Raw genomic sequence first — 26,060 nt, forward strand, 5'->3', positions numbered from 1 at the left:
AATGTCACGGCGACGAATCTATATCATATCCAATTCGAAAATGACCTCCAAGCACCAATTCTGGCAATTCACCCTTATAAAAATGCCTTCAGTTTGTTAATAATTTTCAAACAGCCATTTACTTTTTTTATTTACCATATAAAATAATTAAAATTAGAATATTTTATTTTATATTATGTATAATAAAATCAATTAATACATATCTTATCTTAAAAAATCCATCAAATAAATGTATGAAATTATTTTCATATATCTTATCCAAATCTGGACTTTTTTGTCTTTTTAAAATTAAGTGGGAGAGGCCATGATACGTGGGCATAGGGAATAAAATACGTAGATGGAAAGTTATACATACGGTGCACGCTTGCAAATTGGCGGTGAGCGCATGGAACAGAACGAGTACCAGCAAAGAGAGAAAGAGAAAGAGACAGATTGGGACCGCTGACCTGAGCCTTGAACGACGTCGTTTCGTTATATAAAGACCGTAACCTAGTTTCCCCTTTCTCTCTCGCTTCGATCCATCCATCACCACGGGTGTCTGGCTCTGATTGCGGCATCCTCCCTTTGTTTCCTAGGAAATTTTCCAGCCAAAAGTTTCTCTCTATCGCCAAGAATCAAACCTACTCGCCGCGTTTCCTTGCAAGTGAGCTCTTATAAGAATTTATTTTCTCACTTTTCCATTGGGTAATGGTTTTATTCAAGCGGTTGTTTGTTAAATTTTGCTTGGATTTGCTTTTTTGCTAAATATTTGGGCGTTTTGTGAGAACGAACCCTAGCGTGAGAAATCTGATTATGGATCTAGGGATTTATGATAAATCTCGAGCCCAATCATTTCTGAAATTTGGCGGCAAATGACTTATCGGATCATGTTTTCTTTAAGTAATTATGGTTTAATAATGTTATGTTCTTCTCAAGATCTGTCATGTGGTATAAACGCGTGAATTTCCTATTCTTTGTTGCAAATGCTTGATCTTTTTAAGATCTCTATGATTGGAATTTAGGATGCGGTTTTCAATTCAATCACAATTCTTATGTTGGATTTCTGTTGCAACCTGTTCTTTTAATGAAGCCCTAATTTAGTATGGGTTGAGTGATAAACATGCATTATACTATTGTAATTGACTCACTGCATTGTTTAAGATGATTACCAAGCAATGTTGTTTTGGTTGGCTTCTCTTTGGAATAGGCGGTGAGGATGTCGACTCCAGCCAGGAAGAGGCTCATGAGGGATTTCAAGAGGTTGCAACAGGATCCACCTGCAGGCATCAGTGGTGCTCCTCAAGACAATAACATTATGCTCTGGAATGCTGTTATATTTGGGTATGCTGGGAAATGCATCATTGTTTATTCTTTCTTTTGTATAGTTTGTGTTGGGTGTTAAAGATCTGAATCAGTTGCACTTATACGCCTTCTTGGTTGAATTGCAGACCTGATGACACACCTTGGGACGGAGGTAAATTCAAGTCCTATACCATATGTAATTTAAGAGGATGTTCAGAAAGCTTGTAGTTGGATTTGTTATTTTTTCGTTTTGGCTTATCTTAGTTTGTTATTTATTTAACTCTTTAAGCTACATGATATTTGTGTACCATGATTTTATTTTCTTTGTGTTGTATAAAATCACCAAAATAATTTCAAATGCTTCTGGCAGAAAACATGTTCAAATGCTCTATCTATTGATATGTGTTTGGTTCCATGTGTTCTTCTCTTTTTGCATTATGGCTATGTGACTCTTGTTATTCTTCATTGCTTATAAGATGGATTGTATTAGCTCAACCAGGTTATGTTTCAGCTAGTTCTTCAGAAATAATGTTTCTTTCAATCGCATACTTAAATCATGGTGGTCTATCCATACATTCTCAATCCATTCATTCTCCATTCAAAAACTTCAGATATGCTTTACCATGCTAAACTACTATATGGTAAATCACCTTGCATTTATGCTGGAAGATTTTGTGCTCCTTTTTATAAGATTATTATCATTGGTGTCGTTGATTTTGTTGTTAGTTTAATATTGGTATTACTATTGGTGTTACTATTACTATTGTATTCTTCATGATGTCCCATTTGGTCATCAACTTTGAGAAACTGGAAATCCTTTGTATGCCAATAAAAAATACCAATCAAACACTTTTTGTTAAGAAGTGGAAGTAAAAAAGTGGAAATCCATTCAATTTATGGGTGCATATTGTATGAATCTATAGAATGTTGGTAGTGTCATACACATATTTACTTGAATAGTAGTTTGACCTTTAGTTACTGAGACTTGTTTCTGACCTCTGTGGTACTTTTTATGTAACCATTGGCAAAAAAAAGTTGCACAAAATGGATTCCAAATTTTTCTGTGCAGTTTTGTACAATTGTTTTGTTTGATGTATTTTTCGTGGTTATGAGGGCACTTATGATTATTGTTGGTGTGTATTTAATGCTGCTATGCTCTGATTGAATCCTTCAGGTACGTTTAAATTGACGCTTCAGTTTACAGAGGATTATCCGAATAAGCCACCAACTGTACGCTTTGTTTCTAGAATGTTCCATCCAAATAGTAAGTTGGACGCAAGAACTATGCTTTTACCCAATTCTCACTTTCAATTATGAGAGTTCTCAGCCAACATATGCCTAATGTGCAAATATGTAACGTGCCAGGAATGATATCAGTTTCTTTGCTGCACATCTAGCATCCAACGAATTTTCACTTCCATGTTAGTTTTATAAATACACTTGTGGAACGTAGGTTCCCTGACTCTGTTTTTATCCATATCTGTTGCTAGTTTGTGGTGCATTTATTATTTTTTTGAACACACTATGTTTTCATTGGATGGAATTCGATGTTTTGTTATTCAACCAATGGTATTATTCCCTGCAAATAACAATGCCCATGTTGGATTCTAAGCCACAAGGATAAAGGACATGCTATTTAGTTCTCAAGCTCTTAATAAAATAATGTTTATTTGGTATTCATGCATTGCATGGACAAAATTACGTTTAGTATTAATGCATCACTTAGCTTGTCTACCTTCAACTCCTACTGGATTCTCTCCATCTTTGCTTTCCTTTTGTCATGATGATGATCATCATAATGTTTTTAGCTTTTTTGAGGAAACTAAACTAAGTATTATTTTGCTGTTGCTGGCTCTAAGTTCTCTTAATCTTTTGTCAGTTTATGCGGATGGAAGCATTTGCTTAGACATTCTACAAAATCAGTGGAGTCCAATTTATGATGTAGCTGCCATACTTACATCCATCCAGGTATTGGATATGTTCATATTATTGTTTGGATGTTGCATCAACTGAGAACATGATATTTAAAACATGAAAGAATGCTGATTTGACCTATGTTTTTGCCTTTTATCTATTCGCTTATTAGTATAACAAATTTGTTTTGCCTTGAAAAGATGAAAGGCAAGATGTTTGTTTTCTCTATTTTATATTTCCATTTTAGACAGTTCCTGAACTAGATGCAACATAAGCCATCCACTATGCTATGTTGGATCTCTTTGTTTGTTGCATATAAATATACCCTGATGACTTTCAGCACTACTACTTGGAGGACAAACAGAGAAGTTGATTTCCATTATCTTAGCTATAATTGTCCATGAGATTGTCACAGAAAGATGCAATGTTGTCTTATGATTGTTTTTTTTTATAATGGATCAATCAGACCATTGTGCATGCAGTCAGATTTTTCTTTTTAATTTTTTCCTTTTAATTTTTTTTTTATTTTTAATTTTTCCTGTAGTTCACTTTGTGCATCCCAAACTTCTGTATATGTACACACACTCACACTGGCATGAGTCATGAGAGGGTAGGGTTTGTAGCCCGATATGTACTCTTCAGTGCCATTATCACTTATCATACTTTAGTAGTCTAACAATGTGATTTCATTGGATAATTCTGTGGGTGTCTCATTCTTTCTTCAGATATTGGAGTGGATTCATGTGGTCCCTCTTTTTGCTTAGCTACAGGACTTGAGGTTAGGAAAGAACAATTAGGAAATAAGTGTACAAGTTGTATACTTATTTTATGTATAGAATTTTAAAAGAATGATTAGCGAATAAGCATATGAGTTGAATGGTTAGAGCTATTTCCTAATCATTCTTTTAAAATTCTACACATGAAATAAGTATGCAACTTGTATTGTAAAATTCTACTCATGAAATAAGTATGTAACTTATATACTTATTTTCTAATCATTATTTTAAAATTCTTTTTTACCATCCCCAAATGTTAATTAATATTAAGGGGCTGAAACTACTTATTGATATTATTTTCTACTCATGGTTAGTATCCTGAATTGATTGAGATCAATGTTGAACTCCAATCCACATGACATGTGGCATTCTGAGCTCTATGGGACATTCCTAAGATGGATTAGAGCAGGCTTTTATAAGGGAAAACTAAAGGTGGCTAAGGAAGTAGGTCTTTTGGAAAGGATAACTGATACCCTTGTATTTTGGATTAAAGAACAATTTATAATGGCTTTTTATAGTGTAGCTTGCTTTGTGAGAATTTGGATTGCTAATTATGTTGCCTTCCTCTTATGATTGCAGTCGCTGCTTTGTGACCCAAACCCAAACTCTCCTGCAAATTCAGAAGCAGCACGGATGTTTAGTGAGAACAAGCGTGAATACAACAGAAGAGTGCGTGAGATTGTTGAGCAGAGTTGGACAGCTGATTGATTGCTCATGGTAGGGTGATGGAACTACAAAAATAGCCTAGTGGCCTGTTTGAATAACTATGGGACTTCTAAGCCATTGTGTTGTAAACACCTTTTATATTTTATATGTTTGCTTGCCTTCCAAGGATGGATGTTAGTGGTCTCTATTTTTGTGTCCCTTGGATATAATTTGTTGCATTTTGCTTCAAGTAAATGCGCATAAAAGGTTTCTTGTTACCTCTTGTTTTATCCTTGGGACCTCCAGGTAGAACTGGTTTTAGTGATGGAATTATCTAGAAAGTTCAAACAAACAAAATAATGTTCAGTAAAGTAAGGGTGATGGCAGCATTAATTTGAGGTGTACCTTTAGGTTTTAGCTTGATATGCAATTGCTATGGGGACATCACAGTCTGGCCATTTGGAAAGTTTAAAGTAGGTTAGTCTGTATGTGGTCATTTCTTTCCTTCCTAGGTGTTAGATTCTATTGAAGAAAGGAGGGAGGGGAGGGAGAGGAGGGAGAGGAGGGAAATAGGGATGGTTGATCTTGCATTGTATGAGCTCCAACAATATCAAATTCTATTTGATATTCTAAGAATTTCCTCTGATTTTTGTACATTTTTTGAGTGCAATGCCGTGACTCTTTTTTTTTTATTCTTTTTCTTTTTTAATTATTTGTGGGGAAAGCTCCAATTTATTCTTTTTAAAATTCTTGTTTTGTATGTATAAATGAACACTTGCAGCTAACTAAACATATTCAAGTAGGGTCCAGCAGGGTGGTCGAACAGCTGCCAACTGCAGCTTTCCACGGTGATGAAACCACTAGTTACCTATCCAATTGGTGTAGCAAAAGATTGAGAATAGTAGAGACTTTATGGTTGGGATTGGGAATTGATTTACATAGAAGCTATAGGGTACAGGTTTTAGTTAACACTTATTCAACTGGGAAAAGGAAAAATACAAAAATACAAAAAAAACAAAATGCAGGCATTTGGCAGACTTCAACAGTCTCTCCTAGCATTGCGGCTGGGTGCTAAGGCCTTCACTGCTTGCCCATCCTTCCTGAACTTGAACTGAGTACTGCAAGTTCCAAAGGACATCTGCTATTGATGGGCGCTTCCTGGAATCCTTGGAGAGACAGTTGAGGGTGATTTGGACAGTGTTTGTCAATGATTCATAAGCGAAGGTACCACGAATTGAGGGGTCTGTTAATGCCCGGAGTTTTGATGCCGCTTCCGTTAAGCCCCTTTCCAGCTGTTGGCCAATAAGCAAAATTTCCCAGTAAAGGGATAGCATTTAATATAATAAATGCAATATGGCAAGAAAAATGTTGTCTTTCTTTGAAGCTGTATAAATACCTGGAGTTTCAACTCATCCAATTCACTCTCGCTTGTTACTTGCTTTCCAGTGATGATTTCAAGCAGAATTACACCCAGCTGATAAATATCATCCCTTTCCGCCTCTTGGGCACTGCACGCATGTATATTTTCCATGAGATTGGATAATGCAGCAGAAGACAACGAAAATAGACAACTTATTTTTGAGAAAATGAATTACCCTTGGAGATCACTGCGGAACTTTGGTCCATTGAGAGGGCTTTCTGAACCCACCTGCAAATTCCACAAGGTTATTATATCATCAGAAAAGGCAATTTAGAGTAGAGGTATGAGATGCTGGAAATGTGCTTAATGTGAAAAAGTTAATCCCGCTGAATTCTAGTCTATTCTACTTGTCTCTACCTTAAATCTCAAGGGAATATTGTAGTTACTAATCTTTGTAGTAAGCTTCTCATTCAACAGCACATTCTCAATCTTCAAATTGTTCCCAAAAATGCCTGGTGCATTTCCAGTGTGCAAGAACTGGATTCCCCTTGCAATGCCAATGGAGATTCCCAATCTCTGCGGCCATTTCAGTATCTCTCTTCTCCTCCGGTCTGCCAAATTCAGATACAAATTAGATGTCATTGATGATCTAAAGACTCAAATTAGAACAAAGCGTATCCTGTCCCCGTTTGCTTTACCAGTAAGATGATCCCTGAGCGACCCGTTTGCAACATGTTCAACGACGAGGAAGACCGTGCTAGCGGTATTGGGATGTTCCTGGTATGTGACAATACAGTGTCCAAGAACGCTGACCAAATGTTGATGCCTCAGTTTTGTTACTGCTTCCATTTGCTGTGGCAAGCTTTGAGGTGAATGCTTGTGCTTCAATTTCAGACATTTCACCAGGACTTCTGAGCCATCTCTGAGCCACCCTTTGTAGGACTGTGAGTAAATATTACAAGAGAATTGCATTTAGGTGTCTCTTGAGGGTTGTGCATCACATGAATAGACTGTGATTTAAACCTACTCATTTACCTGTCCTTGAGATCCCTCTGCTATCAAATTAGATGGATCGAAGTTGTTTGTTGCGTCTTCCATTTCTTCCAAAGTGAAAACATGATACGGTGGGAGCCCCAGTGTGCCGAACCCCATTGTGGTGGGCACATGTCCTGTGAAAATCCCATCCGGTTATCACTTCACAGGCCAAATATGAACTCAAAAGCGAAATCTAAAGCAAGTAGTGAAGTGCTAATCAAGATTTGGGAAAGCTACAATCAAGTAGTAAAGTACTTTACACGCTATAGTGTTAGTGTTCACTGTTCACACAGAAGGAAGAGCAGAGCAAAGGGCTTACTTGCTTCGCTGATTGGTTTGGAGGAGCTGTGAAGAGGAGACTTATAAGCAACCGATCCTTGATTAAATATATCTGTTTCAGATTTATTTGGTCGTGATTTTCTGAAAATGGCCAAAGTCAACAGCCCCAGAACCACCAGAACCCCCACAATGCCTGCCACCACACCAAGTATCAGGCCTAGTTTGCTGCTGGACTTCTGCGCATCATTTCTTGTTGGAGGCTTAACAGCCAATGCTTCTTTTCGGCAGACTGAATTGGGAAGCTGATAACCCAAGTTTCCACCAGATAAACAGTTCCAAGAACTGATAACAGTCAAATTCGAAGAATTTGATCTAACGCAGGAGGGCAACTTTCCTATCAAATGGTTGTGCGAAATATCCACAAATCTGAGGTTACCACTGCAGGATATATTTGTTTGAAAGGCCCCCGTGAATTGATTTTTGGCCAAATTGAGGTACTGAATTGAAGGCAGATAAAATATGGAAGACGGGATCGGTCCCACAAATTTGTTGGAAGAGATATCGAATTGCTGAAGCCTATCAAAATTCATGAGTCCTAAAGGAATAACAGATCTTAGAGAATTGTTCTTCAGTACCACACTAACCAAACTGGCTCCCAGAGAAGGAAATTCAGGTCCAAAGCGATTGTCACCCAGGTTGAGTTCTTCAAGAAGAAGCAAGCTTCTAAGATCCGGAACGCTCCCATTCAACAAATTATCAGCCAGCACAATACTCCTAAGACTTATAAAAGTTGAGATTGTCCGGGGAAGCTCTCCATAGATGAAATTTGAACTGATATTCAGCACTTCCAGTGCTTGGAACCTATTAACCTTTGGTGGCAAGTGACCCCACATTCCCAAGGACACTAGTGACAGCACTTGGACGTGTGAGAGCTTGGTTAGAACTGTGAAGAAAGCATCAATGGAGAATTTCTCGGACAGTGTCTGCTGAGATACCTTCAAGTCCCCGGAAACAGAAGGCGAGCTTTTGTTTCCGATGATAGTTAATTCAGTCACGCGATTATCTGTACAGACGATCTTGAGAGAGGGCGAGTGAGGAAGATAGCAGAAGCTAGTCCAGTTGTTCCAGCCTTGAAGAGCTTCTGGGTACTCGAGAAGTTGCTGAACTTGGAGAAGAATTCGACCTTCTGTCGGAGTCAGTTGCCCCATGGAAACTGGGAAAATGATTACAGAAAACAAGAAACAGAAGAAAACCCAGAAGCTCTCCATTTTCTGATCAAGGAAAAAGGAACTCAAATTGCATGAATTCACTCGACCGCCATAAGGAACTAGAACGAACGCACAGTGTTGGCCATTTATGGTGAAGAAGAAAGCATGAATCTCACCCTGAATATTTCATAAAGAGGCAGTTATGCTCTGGGTTTTGCCCAGCGGTGCAGAATCTTTTGTCAGACTTCAGAAACATTAATTTCAGAAGTGATGAGGTGGTGTTTGGAAATGATGCTAAGCCAAGAAAATGTTTTCCGGGACAAGCAAGATATGGGTGTGAGTTGAGGAAAACGGAAAGAGATGTGGAGATTGTAATTTGCAGACGCTGAGCTGAAGCCACCACGCACACACTCCACTTCGGTCCTTTCAAAAAAAGGCAGGTGAAGCTATTCCTGATCTGACACTACGCGATCCAACGTATTAAATTGCGAAGGAGTTCCCAATACCTCAGATCCCTCTCGATCCTCACCGTCACGAGGCTAAAGTCAACCCGGCTCTGTATTCAAGCAATACATCTTGCTGGATCCACGGTGTTGACCACGTTAACCCTGTGGACCCGCGAGTATCCCAACGTCACGCGCCTAAGCACGTGGGGTTCGTGAGACCTTCGGTTCTTCCAAAACTTTAATATATATAATGACCAAAACACCCCTGAGACAACCTCCACAAATCGCTACTTTAACTATCAAATCATTCCTCATTTCCCAAATGTCAACAAAATGAAACGGTCCTTAAAAATAATAATTTTTAATTCATAATAAGGATTATTTATTAAAAAATTAATTTTTTTTTTACCATCATTAAAAAATAAAAACAAGATTTTATGTAGTAGTAAATAAAAGAGAAATTTTCTATAATTATTATTATTCTTTTAAATGGAATTGACATTTATAGCAAATAATGATTATTGTTTATTGTTTGTACGAATAAGGTTTGATAGACTAGTAAAAGAAAGAGGACAAATACTAGAGGTGTTAATGTGATAATAATAGCATAGTTAGGAAGGTTAACATATTTTATTGGTATGTAATGCCTTCTATTTTTGTATAACAATTATATTTTAATATAATATTTATGTACAACATCTATAATAAATGATGGGAAATTTGTGTTTTCACCTCAATTAGACTTGGTAATTGTGATAAGGTCATGATATCACTCATCATTAAATTCAAAACCCAATAAAAAAAAATAGAAATTGAGAAGAAATATATTGTCTTTAAAAAAATCTTTAAAATACATTTGATTATTAAATGAAAAAACTAATCGATCACCCCACCTTTCTCATTCTCTCTCTCTCTCTCTCTCTTTTTCTGACTCTTTCACTCTTCTCTCGCTTATTTATTGGTGAGACCAAGTTGAATCATTTTCTAATTATTTTTCTCCATCAAATTGAATATGAAAGATAAATGATTAAAAATTATTATTACTAAATGTATTTTGGAAGTAAATAACTTTTAAATACCTCATCAAATATTATTCTTTTTTTCAAACTTATATAATAAATATTTTTTAAATACTTTGGAAACTTACATAATATATAATAAATATTATTTTTTATTTCAAACTTATCTTATTTCTCATATATATTAAACAATTTTTAAACACCTCATAAAATATTAGTATTTTTTATTTGTTCTAACTTACAAATTAGACATCATCAAATATTATTATCTTTTTTCAAACTTATAGAATATATAATAAATACTTTTTAAATACCTTAGAAATTTTTTTTTTTTGTTTCTTACTTACAAAATAATAAATATGTTGTACAGTATTTCTTATATATATTAAATAATTTTTAAATACCCCATAAAACATTATTATTCTTTTTTTTTCTAACTTGCAAATTAGACGCGGAGTGTTTATTATTTCTTGTATTATTTCGGAAATAATGTAAATACACACACACAATATATATATAATATTAATCAAGAAAACAATATTTCTAAAACTAATTTACCAACCTTCCAATAATTTTGAAAGTGTAAATAGGGTAATAGACAAAATTAAAGTCTTCAAGGTATTAAAAATTTCTCAAATCCAAAATTACCTAATTGCTCCCCACACTAATCCTAAATATTTTAAATAGAGATTTAAATATTTAAAACTATTAAAATAAATATTTTTCTTATTAAAGCAATTTTTTAAAAGTAATAAGATAAAAATCATGAAATCTTCACAAATATAGTTACAACAAATATTTTTAATTTTAAAACTAATTTCATAATTTAAATTAATGATTTAAAAAAATAAAAATGTTACAAAAATAATTTTGTTTATTTTTAATTCTGTTTAAATATGATTTTTTTTAGTATCTATTGATAACAATAAAATTATGTTTATAAAGGCAAAATAGTAAAAATATATATATTTCATTTAGTTTACTTATAATGAACAATTAAAACGTGATTGATTTTAATTTTATTTACTATGTGTTAATTTTTGTAGGGAATATCTTAATGACATAGTTTAGTAAAAAAAAAAATCAATAATTGTTTTAATGTCGAGTTCAAGTTGTTTAAAAATCGTACAAAACTTATTAAAAGCCTTATACACCATTGACACATTTCCCTTATACAGTTAGTGTAATACCCTTATACAATAATGCAAATTTCATGTCCCTCTTAAGTTTTGTGTTCATGTATGTGTGTTAATAATGTTTTCAATGGTTTGATTGAGAAAATTGTGGATGATTTAGGGTCAAAAAAATTTCCTCAAATATCATTATTTAAAAAAGTATTTGAATTTTCATATGAGAATAAAATAAAATGCATGACGTAGGTGTACAATTTGTGGGTGATAAGAAAAATAAAGAAATAGTACAAAATAAATTGAAATCTTTCACAAAATGTAACCTTGTACACCCTTGTACACTTAGTATATTTCCTTTGTACATTTAGTGTAATACCCTTATATAGTGACACAAATTCATATCTCTCATAAGTTATGTATCTACGTAGATGTGTTTAACCATATTTCCAATGGTTTAGTTGAGAAAATGGTGGATGATATGGGGTCAAATTTTTTTCCCCAAATATCATTACTGGGAAAGTATTTGAATTTTCATTTTCATGTGAGAATTAAATAAAATACATGATATAGGTATACAATTCTTGGGTTATAAGAAAAATAAAGGAATGGTTCAGAATAAATTGAAATTTTTCACAAAATGTAGCATTGTACACCCTTATACACTTAGTACATTTCCTTTGTACAGTTAGTGAATACCATTGTAAAACGACACAATAGATGACATTTAATTATTTTTATTATTTTCATATAAAAAATAGTACTAAACAAGGTTTTCAAATTTTATTTTTAAAAATAGTTTTCATTTTTTAATTCATGTACTTTAAAAAAAAAAGACAATATAGAAAATAAAAATAAAAACTAGAAAAATATTTTAAACTAAACTCAAACATAATTTACATAATTTTTAACTGCTTGTTTTCATCTCAAATGAGTAAATATATTTTTCAACTCTTTTATATAAGAAAAATTCAATCCCTACCATTAATATAATCTACTTTTAAAATTAAGTTATACAAAAACATTTTTATAGGATATTTAAAATAAAAACTCTCAATTCATTCTCTTTCTTTTTCTTTTTCTTATTTTAATTCATTCAAATCATTAAAAAAAAAAATCCTTATAAACAAATTTGCAACATTTTATATAACTTATTATTAAAAGTCATGTTCAAAAAGTTATTAAAATAAGAAAGAAAAAAAATTTAAAAAAAAAATCAACTTTTTATTTTATAATAAAAAAAACTTTAAAATACTTTTTAGTATAAAAGAAAAGAAAATAGTAAATATATTTATTTTAAATAGTATTTTAATTATTAAATTATTTACTTCTAAAAGGTAAAAGATAATATTTATTTATTTAAATTAACATTTTTAAAAAGTATTTTCCAAATAGTCTTTAAATCATTAATATAATTTTTGTTTATTTATAAAAGAGTTTAAAAAATAACTAAACATCCAAAAATGGTTAAATCGGAGAGAATTTAATGGTAGTGACATGTGAAGAATGGTAAAATAAAGACAAAAATGAGTCAAAAATGTATTTTTATTTATTACTATTTCATGTCCTTGTAATCAATTATAGGTGATTAAAGGACTATATCAAACCCAACTAGGTTGAAAACACAATTCTCCCATAAATAAACATGTCATGTTGTACTAAAACATTAATAACAAAAATATCTATTATAAATAGAGTTTAAATAATTTTACAATTTTTTTGTTGGTTTCTTTTTTACCCATCTTTTGTTTCCTAGGGATATTTTGACCCTCAAATGTGACCCTTTTATGGTAACAATTGATTCTTATTAGAGTTATCTTGGAATTTTAGATTATTAACATTAAATCTTTTGTTTGTCATGGTGATTAGGTTTATTTCTCAGGGACATGCATTTTACAGTAATTATTAATATTTTACCTAAATATCTATTTTAACAAATTTGAAGATATCATTAGAGTCTCATGATTTATCTTGATGTGCTTTTATTTTATTTTTATTTTTTTAATATCAATCAAACAATTTTTGAGATTTTAATCCTATTTCTCACCAAATTTGATTGAAAATATAAAAAAGAAAAATAGCAAGAAAGAAAAAAAAATATAAAGTTAATAAATTATTTTTATACGACCCTTTCCTTAAGTGGATGTCTTATCAACACAAAACGATGATTTCATAGGACTTGACTAAACATTTCACAATACAAGTTTATACCAATCATGAAATACTCGAATGAAAGTTAGTACCATCTTGTTAAGAACAAGTTTTGTTATTTATATGTCAAGGGTTTATAAGATTTTGTGCCTTGTATTTAATCAAACCATATGTTCCACTACTTGTGTAGGTCTTTCAATTCTTTTGAGCGTCAGTCCTATGATCATGCTTCCTAGTAAAATGTTTCACGCATTAGACGCCCGTGAACCAAATAGACCAATCTTTTATATAGAAATTAAATAATTGAAAGATGTATAAATTTTTAAAAATAATTTTAATTATATTAGATTTTTTTTTTATATTTTTCATGGTTTAAAAATAAAAACATTATTTTAGTTTTTTTTTTTTTTTTTTTTTTGTTCTACTTGAGCATTCCTAATTCCTATAAATTTATAAATTCCCCACCGTAATAGCAATTCCACATGGGGTGGTTAAAAGTATTGCAATTTGTGCACACAATGGCTTCCAAGCAAGTTGTAACTTAATGCTCTTTGCAAGTTGCGTTGAATAATTTGCAAGTTTATTATTTTGACTTGTTATATTTTAACTATAATACTCATATAAATGTAAATTATAAATAATATTAAAAAAATAAAGATAGAGAATTGTCAGATTTGTCGGTTACCTTGTTTTGTAAACAGTTACGTGATAATTATTGGGAGTGGAAACATGATTGAAGACAAAAAGTACACCATTGCAATGCATAAATGCTTTCTAATATAAAATTGATAGGTCTGTTTTTATCTTTGGGGTCTTATAGGTGGCATTTTGTCTCGTGGAATTGTGGGGCATCTTTAAAGAAAAATGGTGGGATCTCGATTTGGTAGGTACTGGATTTATAATCCCTTTGAAAGTATATGATATATAAATATATGGGAATTTTAAAGTATTTAACAGTAATTTTAGGAAATGTTAAAATATAAAATTTTTCAAGAAAGATTATAAATATTTCATAAAATTACTGTCAAACAAATTCTTAACATCTTTAATACTTAAAAGATAATTTTTATTTTAAGTATTAGAAAAACTAGAAACATTTTTTAAAATTACTACCAAACGCCCTCTTAAGTGATTTTTCTAAAAACGCTTTTACTAAAAATATTTCAAGTAAAAGAATTATCAAACACACTTTTAATACTTTTATTTAATGCCTTAAATTGATTTTAAGTTAACTCATCGATATATTATTAACTTAAAATTTAATTTAAATTACTAAACTAACATATTTATCTTCGTTAATTTTAATTAATATTTAAAAATATTAATATTATAATAAAATTATTTATTAAACCTCTAACATATTTAGGGCATTGAAGGTATCAAAATATTTATTATAAAAAATAAGTTGTGAATATGAAATTATGGTTTTAAAATATTTTTATGCCTAAATAAAGTAAAAAAGATTAATTTTTTTAAATAACTATTTTAATTTAATATTTAAATTTTTAATTTTATTTACTTAATTTATTTAAAGATTTAAATTAAATTATTAAGTTGATTTACTAAATTGGATCTCAGTTGCAAACAATGGGATGCAACTATGAAGCTATAAAATTAAATTATGTAATTAATTTTTTTTAATGAAAAAAGAAGATTATCAATATTTTAATTAAGTTTTAATTTTATTAAATAATTTATTATTCTATTTACTTTTCTATAAATACTACTATAATTATCAACATTTTGATCCCTTTGTCATTAATCTTTCGATGTGTATCATTTGGCACTTTGGGGAGGCCTTAAAAAAAAAAACTCATGGAGATGGGGGAATTGCCATGTCTCGCCGAATTATGATAAAAAGAATTGATTAGGTACAACTAACACGTCGCCAAAGTACATGTTGACAACTACGCCAATGAATCACACTCACTTTTGGAGACACCCGCCGACACCACACACCACACGTCTTATACAGATTAAATCAAAGAATTTTGGATATTATATGCTCTGAAAAAATTACGTGTCTATGAATTACATCTCTTGAAAATTTTATGATTTATATAATATTAAGAAAATATAATCCACAAGTTTCCTTGCCTATAATTAGTGGTTTTGGACCAAAATCTCCTTTTTTCTTTTTTAATTATTATTATTTTTATTTTTTGTGGCTGTAAAGTATGTTGGGTAGGCTGAAGCTTTCAAATTTGGTAGTCTTGCACTTTACAGTGGGGAAGAAGCTGTAAAAATAAGACTATAAATTAATTTGGTTAGTTCTTGGAACCCTGCAAGTTGCATAAGGGCCGGGAGAAAAAGAAATAGAGAAGTAAAAGAAAAAGAGTCAAAGGAAAAAAATAAAATAAAATGTAAATTTAATGAAATGAAATTCAATGATTTTTTAGAGGAAAAGTGAAATTATTTTCATTCATTATTAAAATAAAAAATATATATTAAAAATCATAAAAATAATTTAAAATTTGATATCAGATTCAATTAAAACTAGAAAGTCACAAAACTCAAAATCTATGTCATTAATATTAGAAAGTCATGAACCAAAATTCAATCTCAATGGTTTTACTAATTTTTCATTTCCATATAAGTATATTTTTATCAAATTTTTTTTCAAAATCGGTTCAAAATGAATCATGACTAATGTAGTTTTTGGTATTACTTTTAAGCAAAAACATTCTAGATGAAACGGAATCAAATAAAACGAAAGTTAATATTTTAGGTTTTTTAAATAAATTTATTAATTTTTAATAATAATTTGGGATTCAAAAAATTGACTTAATAAATTATGGGCTAAATCAAAACCAATTTAAAATGCCCTAATCTTAAATGTGTCTACTTAATGAAAAAATTGAATTACTTACAATAGAAAAGAATTGGACTTTGCTTGTTTTCATTTCAAATAAAATATTATTGATCATTATTATTATTCATTTTTAACAAAAAATTAATTATAGTTTTATACAGAGGCTTATATCCATATTTTATAATATATATTAGAATAGTATTATTGTGATAAAAAAATATAAATTATGATTTTAGTTTAATATTAGATTCATATTTTACTAAAAACTATTTATTTTTTAATTTGTAATTACAAACTATTCTTTATTTATAATAAAATTTGAATCAAATTTAATTAATAGTAAATAAAAAATATGAATTTTTTAAATAAGAAAAATACATTTTTTAAAATAACTAAAATTTACCAAAAGTGCTTTTTTTTTTTAAAAAAAAATCAAAATAACTTACCACATACCTTTATTATTATTATTATTATTTAAAAAGAATAGATTCATATTTTTACTAAAAACTATTTATTTTTTAATTTATAATTACAAGCTATTTTTATTTTTAATAAAATTGGAATCAAATTAAATTAATATTAAATAAATAATATTTGTTTTAAAATAAATAAAATTTATTTATCCAAATATGAATTTTTTTTTTTTACAAAAAAATATATTCTCAAAACAACATACCAAATACCTTTATTTTAGAAAAAATTACTAGAACTGTTTTTTGTTTTTAAACTAAAAATAATTTTCAAAAACAAGTTTACGGGTCTATGACCAAAACGGGCCTAATATTTTTATTTTTAAAAATTTGTATTTAAAAAATAAAAACTGAAATAACATAAATGGTTTTTTAAGTCCATTTGAAGTTATGTTTCCATTTTTCAAAAAGTAGGATATTTCTAAAAGTATATGGTTCCTTGTGCTAGGGCTGGTCTATGATTCTTCTAAATGAACTTTTTATAAAATAACATAAAAGATGTGGTCCATGATTCTTCTAAATTAACTTTGTATAAAATAATATAAAAGGTATTTTATTTCATTTGAGATTATATTTAGGATTTTAAAAAGTAGGAAATACTTTGGCTGGCTCGATGCTTCTAAGGAGTTTAGAAAAAAAAAAATGATTCTTCAAATTATCTTTTCTAAATTAAATCTTCCATCAACTCCTATTATTAATATAATTATAATTTTTTTCTATAAGCTTATATTTTTCTTGCTTGTGTTGTGTGAAATGTCTTTGTCACACTAGAAATAATTTTTTTTTGCATCAAGCTTATTTTAGTTTCTATGATCAACTATTTTATGTATAATAAATCATATGCAAGTAATTTATAAAGTTTATTTTAATACATATAAATCACTATTTTTACAATATTAAAATTACTTTTTAGAATTATTTTTTTACTTCCATTTTTACTTCTAACTTGCATGAATTAAATTATGCTAAATTAAGATTATTGTCTTGTTTAAAAGAATTAATAACATATTGTGTTGTCTTATCTTATTTCGAATGAAGCTTTTACGGTACTAAAATTATATTTTAAAATTTATAGATATTATTTTGATTTTTCCTTATAAATTTTAAGAAAAAAAAAAAGAAAGAAAAAAAAAGTTTTAGAATATTAAATCAAAATTTATAAAAAAATGTAATATGGATCAGTAAAAATGTATGATAAAATTTAGGTCATATAAGGATATGAAATCGATATATAAGCAAATAAATATAACGAGATACAAATAAGGAATGATAAGGTACCATAATGGTCCTTACCAAATAAAAGATCCAAATTATTGTTGAATATGTAAGGTGAGATTTAGGTGATTGAGTAAGGTTATAAATGTTCAAACAAATAATAAGATCAAGATAAAATGATACAATCAAACGAGATTAGAGTAGGAATATTAAGATGCATATAATAATATAATATCACCTGATTGATGGTACTTTTTAAAAGCTATCGAAGAATATACTTTTATACTGTAGCCCATCCTTACAAATAAAATAAGATCATGAAATCAACTTGAATATTGATTATTGGGCTATGTTTGGTTCCCGAAAAATTTGAGGGAAAATACGAGGGAAAGAAAATGCAAAGGAAAAGTAGAAGGAAAGAAAAAGTGAAGGAAAATAAAAAAATAGATTAAAAGTTGATAAATTATTTTTTTTGTTACTTCAAACTCATTTTATTTATTTTAATTCATCAATATAAAGATTAAATAATTTAAAAATACATAAGTTTTTAATTAGTTTTAATTATATTTAATTTTCTTTGATATTTTTCATAGGACAACCAAACATGAGAAAATAATTTTCCTTAGCATTTTTTTTCTTTCCTTTGTACTTTCCGGGAACCAAACATAGCCTAAGGGATTCCGTTCCCTTGCCCATTTGTCAAAAATAGTTGAAGCCTGGACCAAGGGCATGGCATTCTGTTAAAGCATGATATGGGCCAGGCTTAGTGTGGTTGGCCCAATGGGTGACTAAGAATTGCTTAGAATTGAGAATCTAATTGGTCCCATTGCTTGGTACAAGGAAACCATAACTAATGATAAGGCATTGGACTGGATCAATCAGTCCGAGAAATCTTATCTATTAAGCCTTCATCTACATTCTCAGAATTGAGCCCACAAGTGTCGGTCTCACATACGACACCCTCAAGCCTCACCCAATATACCAATACTACATCATTTTGGTAAAAAGAAACATGAAAACAATATTATTCCTATATTAAATTATTAAAAAAATACATCCAATTGAATTTTTGAAAATCTAAAAATGATAATTACTCCTAAAAGTAGGAAAAATATTGAAAAATCATGCTGACATAATTTATTTATTTATTTTAATGATTGTTAATCAAATGATACTAAATTGGAGCATGAATAATTAAAGTTTGTCTCATTATGTGGCTTCACTCCTTATCTTCTTTTATTAATAATTCAAGCTCAACGCTTCACCTAGTGGTAATGTCCTAAATTGGAACTACCATGAGGAGGACATTAATTCTAACGTCTTTATTTATAATATTTTAATTAAGAATGTTTTTCCTTTGTACTTAGGTAGAAATTAAAAGAAAAGTATTTTGATAGTATTTTACCTTTTTAATAATATGAATTTTTTTATTGTACTTAAATTATTTAGAGTGCGTTTGAGACTGGAAAGCGTTTTTAACATTTTTAATATTTAAATGATAATTTTTTTTAAGTATTATAAATATTAAAAGTATTTCATAAAATCATTATGTTTTAAATGCCTTTGGTAATGATTTTAAAAAGTATTTTTCAACTTTAAACACTTAAATATTTTTAAAAATAATTTTTATATAAAAAAATGATTTCCGGGTATTTCAAAACGGAGACATGGTGATTATAAAAGGCGTGAAGGCCGTTTAATCTAAACTTTTTTTTAAAACAAATATAAAGAAGTTTCACCAAAAAAAGGAAAAGGTCTATTGTGATTATCACAAACTAACTTTTTTTTTAAGGCAACTTCAACCACCCAAATGCAATCAACTAATTCCACTATTTTTATCTGATTTTTTTATTTTTTATTTATTTTCTAAAAAAGGCGATATTAATTTAGTTTATTGTTTATTATTTGATTAGAAATAATTTTAATTGGTGTAGAAATAATAAATGGTAAAAAAATAAATAGAAAAATATATAATGATATGATTTTCAGGTGTCTTTTCAGTAGTATAGTGGAGAGAGCATAGAACCAAGAATAAAACGGCTTCTTCTTCTACTTCCTCTTCATGCTGTCGTAGTGCATTTGTTTCCTTCTTCTGTCTGTATAATTATCTGAAGCTCTATTTTTAGCATTCAGATCTCAGATCGTTTACTCTTTTGCTTTTCCTGCCATTTCTTCGGTTCATTTGGAGTTCGGAAATGGTGGATTTAGGGTTTCGAGAATGTGCATTTTCAGGTAACGTTTCAGATCCAATGTTGTTTGTGAACTACTAGCTTCCATTCTCTATAGTTCATGCTTGTTCTCATACCATGATGATTTCGGATCTACGTGTGCGCATCTACGTGCCAACATATATTTCTCCCATTTCGGATTCATCAAGATAGATGTAAATCATAGCTAACTCTGTTTTCCTGGAAAATGTTTTGTGGTGAAACAAATGGAGGCTTGTTCATTTCGCTGGGACAAATGGTGTAATGAATCGATTGTTGAGCTTGGTTAATTGGTAGATGTTTGTGGAAGTAATGTAGGACTTCTGATTTGAAATTTGTGTGTTTCTTATGTTGTTTAGCATAATTTTAATTGCTATTTGGCTTTAGGATTTGTTTATAGATTGATTAAGAAGTTTGGGCAATTTGATGCAGTGTTATGGCGTCTCTCTTTATATGATTAAACCTCTTTTGTTTCTTGGTAATTGACATCATTGAGGTTATGTTGGTATTTTATAATATTGATTTATTGGTAATTGACATCTTGCAGGATTTTAAATTTGTGTTATGTGGTTTTGAGTTATTGGTGTTAAAGTGATGGGGAAATCCCCTGGAAAATGGATCAAAGGGCTACTGTTTGGGAAGAAATCATCCAAATCTAATTTGTCAAAGGGAAGAGAAATTTCAGTAAGTTGTACATTCATTTTCTCTTTTGTTCTTATTGATGGTAATCTTTAGCAACATTTGGATTTATTTTTAGGAAATTTATTGTTACTGTTAAAGGAAGATTTGATGCTAGAAAATTTAAAATTGACCTGAGACTATTTTTTAATAGATATTATCTCAAAAGAAATCTCTGCACTCTGTGAAGATATTGGCTGAATGAAGCTTATGCTCTTAATTTTGTGTTGTTTTGTCTGGTGGAAATTGGTATGAAGCTTTAAAATGTCTAATTTATAACTGATCTTTTGATTCTCATGTGAAGAAACATGCAAGCAAGGGAGATGCATTAGTTTGTGCTAAGGTACCAGCATCTGATTTGACTGTTGATGCTCCCTTGACTTCACTCCCTGTTCCTCTCACCACTGCTAGAAATGGAGTAGTCTCAGACTCAGAAAAGGGAACAGCTTCTAGATTACCAAATGATGGAGTTATTTTATCATCTTCAAAGGAAAATGGGGATACAGAAACAATCATGAATTTGGGTTTATCAAAAGATCCTGAAAGAATCAGACATGAACAAGCTGCAACAAAGGCACAAGCTGCATTCAGGGGTTATTTGGTAATTACCTCTTTCTGTACTTGTTAAAATTTTTTTGGATGATGTGATGGAATTTATAAATTTTCATGCTTATCTTTCTATTTGCGACAGATCCTAAATTTTTTTTTACTCAGCACCATCTTTTTTTCAAAAAATTAGCTTTATGCTTGAACTTTGCTTGTGCTGGGGCTTTCTCAGCTAACTATGCACGAATGTTCCTATGGTCTTTTGTTTTTTTGGTCTGGTTATAGCATATGTATCTGTTCTGTTGATAGGTTATACAATGGTACGTATTATGAGCCTTAACATACCCATGTTACATTTGCAAGTGTTTTATTCATTGATTATTTGTTGCTGTTGTGTGTGTGTGTGTTTTTTCTGAATGCATATGGTTTTTTGAAAAGATAGTCACTTACATTTTTTGCCTTATTTTTCCGGATAAATGTAGGCTATACCTGTATTTTTTTTCAACCTCTACTATATTTTGTCTCCCCTGAATTTTCTTGGTGGTTGATATGAAAATTCTTACTTTTTTGGGTCAATGTTCTAGTTTACTGATGCCAGCTTAATATCTTTGAAGGCTCGACGAGCATTTCGAACCCTTAAGGGCATCATAAGGCTTCAAGCACTTGGTCGCGGCCGTTTGGTTAGAAGACAAGCTATAGCCACCTTATGCTGTGTGCAGGGAATTGTTAAGTTCCAGGCGCTGGTTCGTGGCCAAAGTGTCAGACATTCTAATATCGGGACTGAAGTGCATGAAAAACTGAGTGCGAGAAAATTTCCGGTAATTGAGTGTCTCATACAATTATCCATAGCTTCTCATCTTTGTCTGATCAGAATAGAAGTGTGGGCAAAAATATTTTTTTGTCTATATAACTTGATCCTTGTTCATGTCAGCATGAATGAGAGGGTATGTTGAGAAATTTTAATACTATTGTTTCTTGTGAGACTGGTATATCGACTATTTACACCTATCTTTGATTTTGTTTGCATGTTACACCATCAATTAGCAGTTGGAATAGAAGATTTTTGCATCTTTTTTACTAGTTTTTCTTTCTTTCTTTCTTTCTTATCAGGATGCCAAATGTTCAAACTCGTTTGGGTTACAAACATCTAATCAGGCAGAGAAGCTGTCAAAAAATGTTTTTGTCTGTACGGTGAGTTCATATATATATATATATATATATATCAGTTGTTAAAATGTTGATAATCTTGCATTATAATTTTTGCCCTGGAGGATTAATGGACTTATCTGCCAATGATGCTCACTTTTCCTGGTGGAATTGTTTGGGACCTTTGGGCTTATGACAAAAAATGTTTGTCTGTAAGGTGAGTTCATATATATATATATATCAGTTTTTGAAATGTAGATAATCTTGCATAATAATTTTTATTCTTGAGGATTTCTTAATGGACTTATCTGCCAATGATGCTCACTTTTCATGGTGGAATTTGTTTGGGGCCTTTGGGCTTATGTATGCTTCCCTAAACATCTTTTATTATATTTAATATGTATTAGTTTTGCTTCATTAGTTGGTTCCAATCTTTTCACTGTTTAGGTTTACAGGATTTAAATGTTAGAAGGGCATTTGCTTTAAGTTTTCTTTGGTACACCAAACCCTTGAGGCTTGACTTAAGTGCCAAGGAGGTTGCCTGTCAAAAAGAGAAAGAAAAAGAAAAAGTTATCTTTGGTATATCAAGCTTGGCCTGTGCACATACCACTTGTGATGTTATTCTATGTGACCTAGGTTGGAGGCCCTGCAAGCTCATTGTTGGTTTTGATAAGCCATAATAACATGGTCTGGATCTTATCATTCTGGAATCATCTGGGGAAGAATTTAAGACTGCAAGTGCAATATATTAGTACTTGTTATATTAGTTTGAAAATATCATAGAATAAACTAGTAACTGTGCCCTGGCAGCAAACATGGGAAATTGGGCATTGACTACCTACATCAATTCTTGGCACCTGTACCCATGCACAAGAAATGCAGGTGCCATCAATGATGTAAGTATTGTGAATTGCAACAAAAAATGGTTATGACCTTGAGCTGCCCCATTTTGTTTCTTTGACTGCTCTTTCAAACTGAGTGTGTGATTGTGCTTCTTCATCACTTTCAGCTTCTTGCTTCATCACCTACATCAATGCCTCTGCACCTTCAGTATGGTCCTGGGGAGCCAAACTCAGCCTGGGATTGGCTAGAACGTTGGACGAAGTCACATTTTTGGGAACCCCTAACAAAACCCAAAAAGATTATTGACTCAAAGTCTCAGAAAAAGCGTGGCACTTCTCAAACGGTAGAAACTGATCGAAGTAGGCCAAAACGAAGTGTTCGAAAAGCAACCAGTGCAAAATTTGAAAATGGATCTACTCAGTCGACATTAGAGTCAGATAAACCTAAACGCAACCTGAGGAAAGTTTCAAGCCATCCAGTAGATTCTGTTCAGGAGCATCCAAAAAATGCAACTGAGAAGACTAAAAGTAAATTAAGAAAAAATCTGAAATCCACATCAGATGCTTCTGATCAGCTAGAGGTTAAAGCTGAGAAACCCAAGCAGAGTCTGAGGAAATCATCAAGCGCTGCCTCTGATGCCCCTGAGCAGGGCACTGGGGATTCTCTTAAAAAGATCAAGAAGGATATGGCAGTGACAGTGTCAAAACAGTCTGATATTGAGACAAGTCTGAAACCACCTGCTGAAAATGAGCTAGTTGATAATGTACATGATCATACTCTGGCTGACTTGCAATGTGTGGAAAACAATGGTAAAAGCGAGAATATTCCTGAAGCGAACAAGGACATGAGCTATAAGGATAATGATATTAGCAATGATGACCAGAAAACCAGCCAGAGAAGAGCTTCTTTACCTGGAAAGCATGATTATCAAGAGAATGGGTTACATAACACACCAAGACTGCCTAGCTATATGGCAGCAACTGAATCTGCGAAGGCCAAACTGAGAGCATTAAGCTCCCCGAGGTTTGGCCAAGATGAGGCTGATAAGAATGGTATCACCAGACGGCATTCTCTACCATCATCTTCTACCAATGGCAAGTTGAGTTCATGGTCACCACGAGCGCAAAGACTGGTCCAAGCAAGTGGCAAAGGAGTGTTCAGAAGTGACAGATCTTTAATGTCTTCTAGAGACGGTAGTGGTAAGAACTTTTGAACCTATAACTTCTCTTATGCCTTTGTTTTGCGTACATTTTTGTAGGCTGGTATGAAGGTTGCTTCAGTCTCAAGACTCAACCATGAGTTTTCTGTCTAGAAAAGTAGAGCGCTTATTTATGGTTATGAGATGATTGCATGTGCAAGATTTGGGCTGCACTTTGTTTGAGTAGTCATACTTATTTTGAGTAAATTTGAGGTGGAATACATCTGGTCTGCAATGTGGGTTTTATTTCTGGAAATAAGAGGATTGAAACTAACTCGTACACAAGATCACCTGCATGCATGCACTCAAGTTTGGAGATTTCAGCATATGCATATATTTGGTAATTGTGCTGTCTGTCTGCCTTTTGATTCACTCAACTACTAGAACTTCCAACTTGGCTGCAGGCCTTGCAGCTGAGTCTGAAGTTGAACAGCTTTGATTTTGTATGGATTTCTTACAAATTTAGACTTCATTGATCCCGTTCCCTCTCTTTGTTAACTCTTCCTGCTAGAAATTAAGCTAAAATATTCTTGGTCATCATGCATGTATGTTCAGATGTAGTACTTTATAAAATGAATTTCCTCATTCTGAAATCTTTAGCATAATGATGAATAAAATCTATGAGATACCCAGTCCGATTTCTGATTTGTTCATTATTTTTGGTGTTTTAATTTCAGAGAAGTTGCTGCAACCAGAGTGGAGGAGGTGATTGTGCACAAAGGTTCCATAGAAAAATTATGTCAAGTGGTAAAGAAAGTATGTCTTTTCTGCAGTGTCTTTTATTTTTTATTTTTCCTCGTCTTTAGGCTTTTGCAATAGAATATTTAAACTTGCAAGATCATAGGAACTTTTGTCATACCGTGTGATGTTGGAGATTGAATACTTGCTTCTTTTTGCTACTCAAATTTTAGTGTTAATATTAAATGATGCTGAGTTCACCATTTAAGCTAATGCATGAACCCTGCTATCTGAATGGTGTATTTATAAATATCACAAACTCAAGGAAGCACCATATGATCGCCTGATACAGCTTGAAGGAAGGTACAGGTGCAAGGTGTCCTAATGTGTAATTCATCTGTCCTTTCTTCTCATAAATAGCGGGACACTTTGGTGGTGTTTGTTTTTTTACTTAATTTTAAATAGAACCTTAATGCTTAATAGTGTTAAATATTAGGTTGTTTGTTTTTGTAGTATTTTATTTCTATTAACTATTAAAAAGTAAAAAAAACCAATATGTTATTTTTTCTATTTAGAAAAAGTTACATATTTTGGTTTTTTCTATTTAGTAAAAAGTTTATAATAAATCATGAAAAAGTAGAAAAACAAACAACCTAAATTCTAAAACTAAATTGCTTTCAGCAAAAAGCCAAAAAAACAAACACCACCTTTGTGTTGGGTTGGATCGACATTGAGCATGTGGCTAGCTTTTGCTTAAGATAGAAGGTAGAGATTTCCAACATTGGTAGTAAAATTATTGCTTGGGTGTGAGGATTTTATTTTATTTTTTATTGTTTTATTTTTCTCCTTCTTGCGGTGCCTTCATCTATGGCCTCCTAAAATATTACCTTTTTGTAATTTTTTGTATCGTAATGAGAAAAATAATGACGACAAATTCTTTTATGATCTAACTAGTTACTTTCCTAATTTTATTTTTTTGGATGAATATTTAGGTCTAGATGAAGTATAAGTTTTGAGAAGGCTTTC

General features: G+C 31.2%; 3 protein-coding genes across 4 annotated transcripts; 2 read left to right on the top strand and 1 right to left on the bottom strand.

The window, feature by feature from the left end:
• The first annotated feature begins 296 nt into the window (after nt 1-296).
• On the top strand, nt 297-4,894 carry UBC2 (ubiquitin-conjugating enzyme E2 A). Of its 2 annotated transcripts, none has more exons than XM_002277367.5 (6): nt 297-643; nt 1,187-1,320; nt 1,428-1,453; nt 2,456-2,545; nt 3,161-3,249; nt 4,551-4,894. In XM_002277367.5, exons 2-6 carry the CDS (start codon nt 1,196-1,198, stop codon nt 4,677-4,679), a joined length of 459 nt encoding a protein of 152 aa, XP_002277403.1. In that variant the 5' UTR covers nt 297-643; nt 1,187-1,195; the 3' UTR covers nt 4,680-4,894. The 2 variants fall into 2 exon arrangements, with proteins under 2 accessions (XP_002277403.1, XP_002277449.1); XM_002277413.4 differs by having other exon boundaries at nt 341-684.
• A 614-nt stretch (nt 4,895-5,508) lies between these two features.
• LOC100245028 (probable LRR receptor-like serine/threonine-protein kinase At1g14390) lies at nt 5,509-8,948 on the bottom strand. Its single transcript, XM_010654048.2, has 7 exons — nt 7,331-8,948; nt 7,012-7,145; nt 6,675-6,918; nt 6,394-6,587; nt 6,212-6,264; nt 6,013-6,124; nt 5,509-5,908 (listed from the first exon to the last, which is right to left on the bottom strand). Exons 1-7 carry the CDS (start codon nt 8,556-8,558, stop codon nt 5,669-5,671), a joined length of 2,205 nt encoding a protein of 734 aa, XP_010652350.1. The 5' UTR covers nt 8,559-8,948; the 3' UTR covers nt 5,509-5,668.
• A 10,604-nt stretch (nt 8,949-19,552) lies between these two features.
• Nucleotides 19,553-25,307, top strand: LOC100267340 (protein IQ-DOMAIN 29). The gene is made up of 7 exons (XM_002271157.5): nt 19,553-19,970; nt 20,493-20,629; nt 20,928-21,224; nt 21,784-21,987; nt 22,280-22,360; nt 23,325-24,357; nt 25,034-25,307. Exons 2-7 carry the CDS (start codon nt 20,540-20,542, stop codon nt 25,063-25,065), a joined length of 1,737 nt encoding a protein of 578 aa, XP_002271193.1. The 5' UTR covers nt 19,553-19,970; nt 20,493-20,539; the 3' UTR covers nt 25,066-25,307.
• Nucleotides 25,308-26,060: the final 753 nt, after the last annotated feature.

This window comes from Vitis vinifera, chromosome 1 (assembly GCF_030704535.1).
Source record: "Vitis vinifera cultivar Pinot Noir 40024 chromosome 1, ASM3070453v1".
Taxonomy (NCBI): domain Eukaryota; kingdom Viridiplantae; phylum Streptophyta; class Magnoliopsida; order Vitales; family Vitaceae; genus Vitis; species Vitis vinifera.

Bases quoted from the DNA above. Each gene is read 5' to 3' on its own strand.
- LOC100267340 (XM_002271157.5), top strand. From the start codon at position 20,540: ATGGGGAAATCCCCTGGAAAATGGATCAAAGGGCTACTGTTTGGGAAG. The intron at 21,988-22,279 runs GTAATTGAGTGT...CTTTCTTATCAG, and splicing joins TGAGTGCGAGAAAATTTCCG to GATGCCAAATGTTCAAACTC. The intron at 24,358-25,033 runs GTAAGAACTTTT...TTTTAATTTCAG, and splicing joins GTCTTCTAGAGACGGTAGTG to AGAAGTTGCTGCAACCAGAG.
- UBC2 (XM_002277367.5), top strand. From the start codon at position 1,196: ATGTCGACTCCAGCCAGGAAGAGGCTCATGAGGGATTTCAAGAGGTTG. The intron at 1,321-1,427 runs GTATGCTGGGAA...GTTGAATTGCAG, and splicing joins TGGAATGCTGTTATATTTGG to ACCTGATGACACACCTTGGG. The intron at 3,250-4,550 runs GTATTGGATATG...TTATGATTGCAG, and splicing joins CCATACTTACATCCATCCAG to TCGCTGCTTTGTGACCCAAA.
- LOC100245028 (XM_010654048.2), bottom strand. From the start codon at position 8,558: ATGGAGAGCTTCTGGGTTTTCTTCTGTTTCTTGTTTTCTGTAATCATT. The intron at 6,588-6,674 runs GTAAAGCAAACG...TGAATTTGGCAG, and splicing joins GCTCAGGGATCATCTTACTG to ACCGGAGGAGAAGAGAGATA. The intron at 6,125-6,211 runs GTAATTCATTTT...ACATGCGTGCAG, and splicing joins TTCCGCAGTGATCTCCAAGG to TGCCCAAGAGGCGGAAAGGG.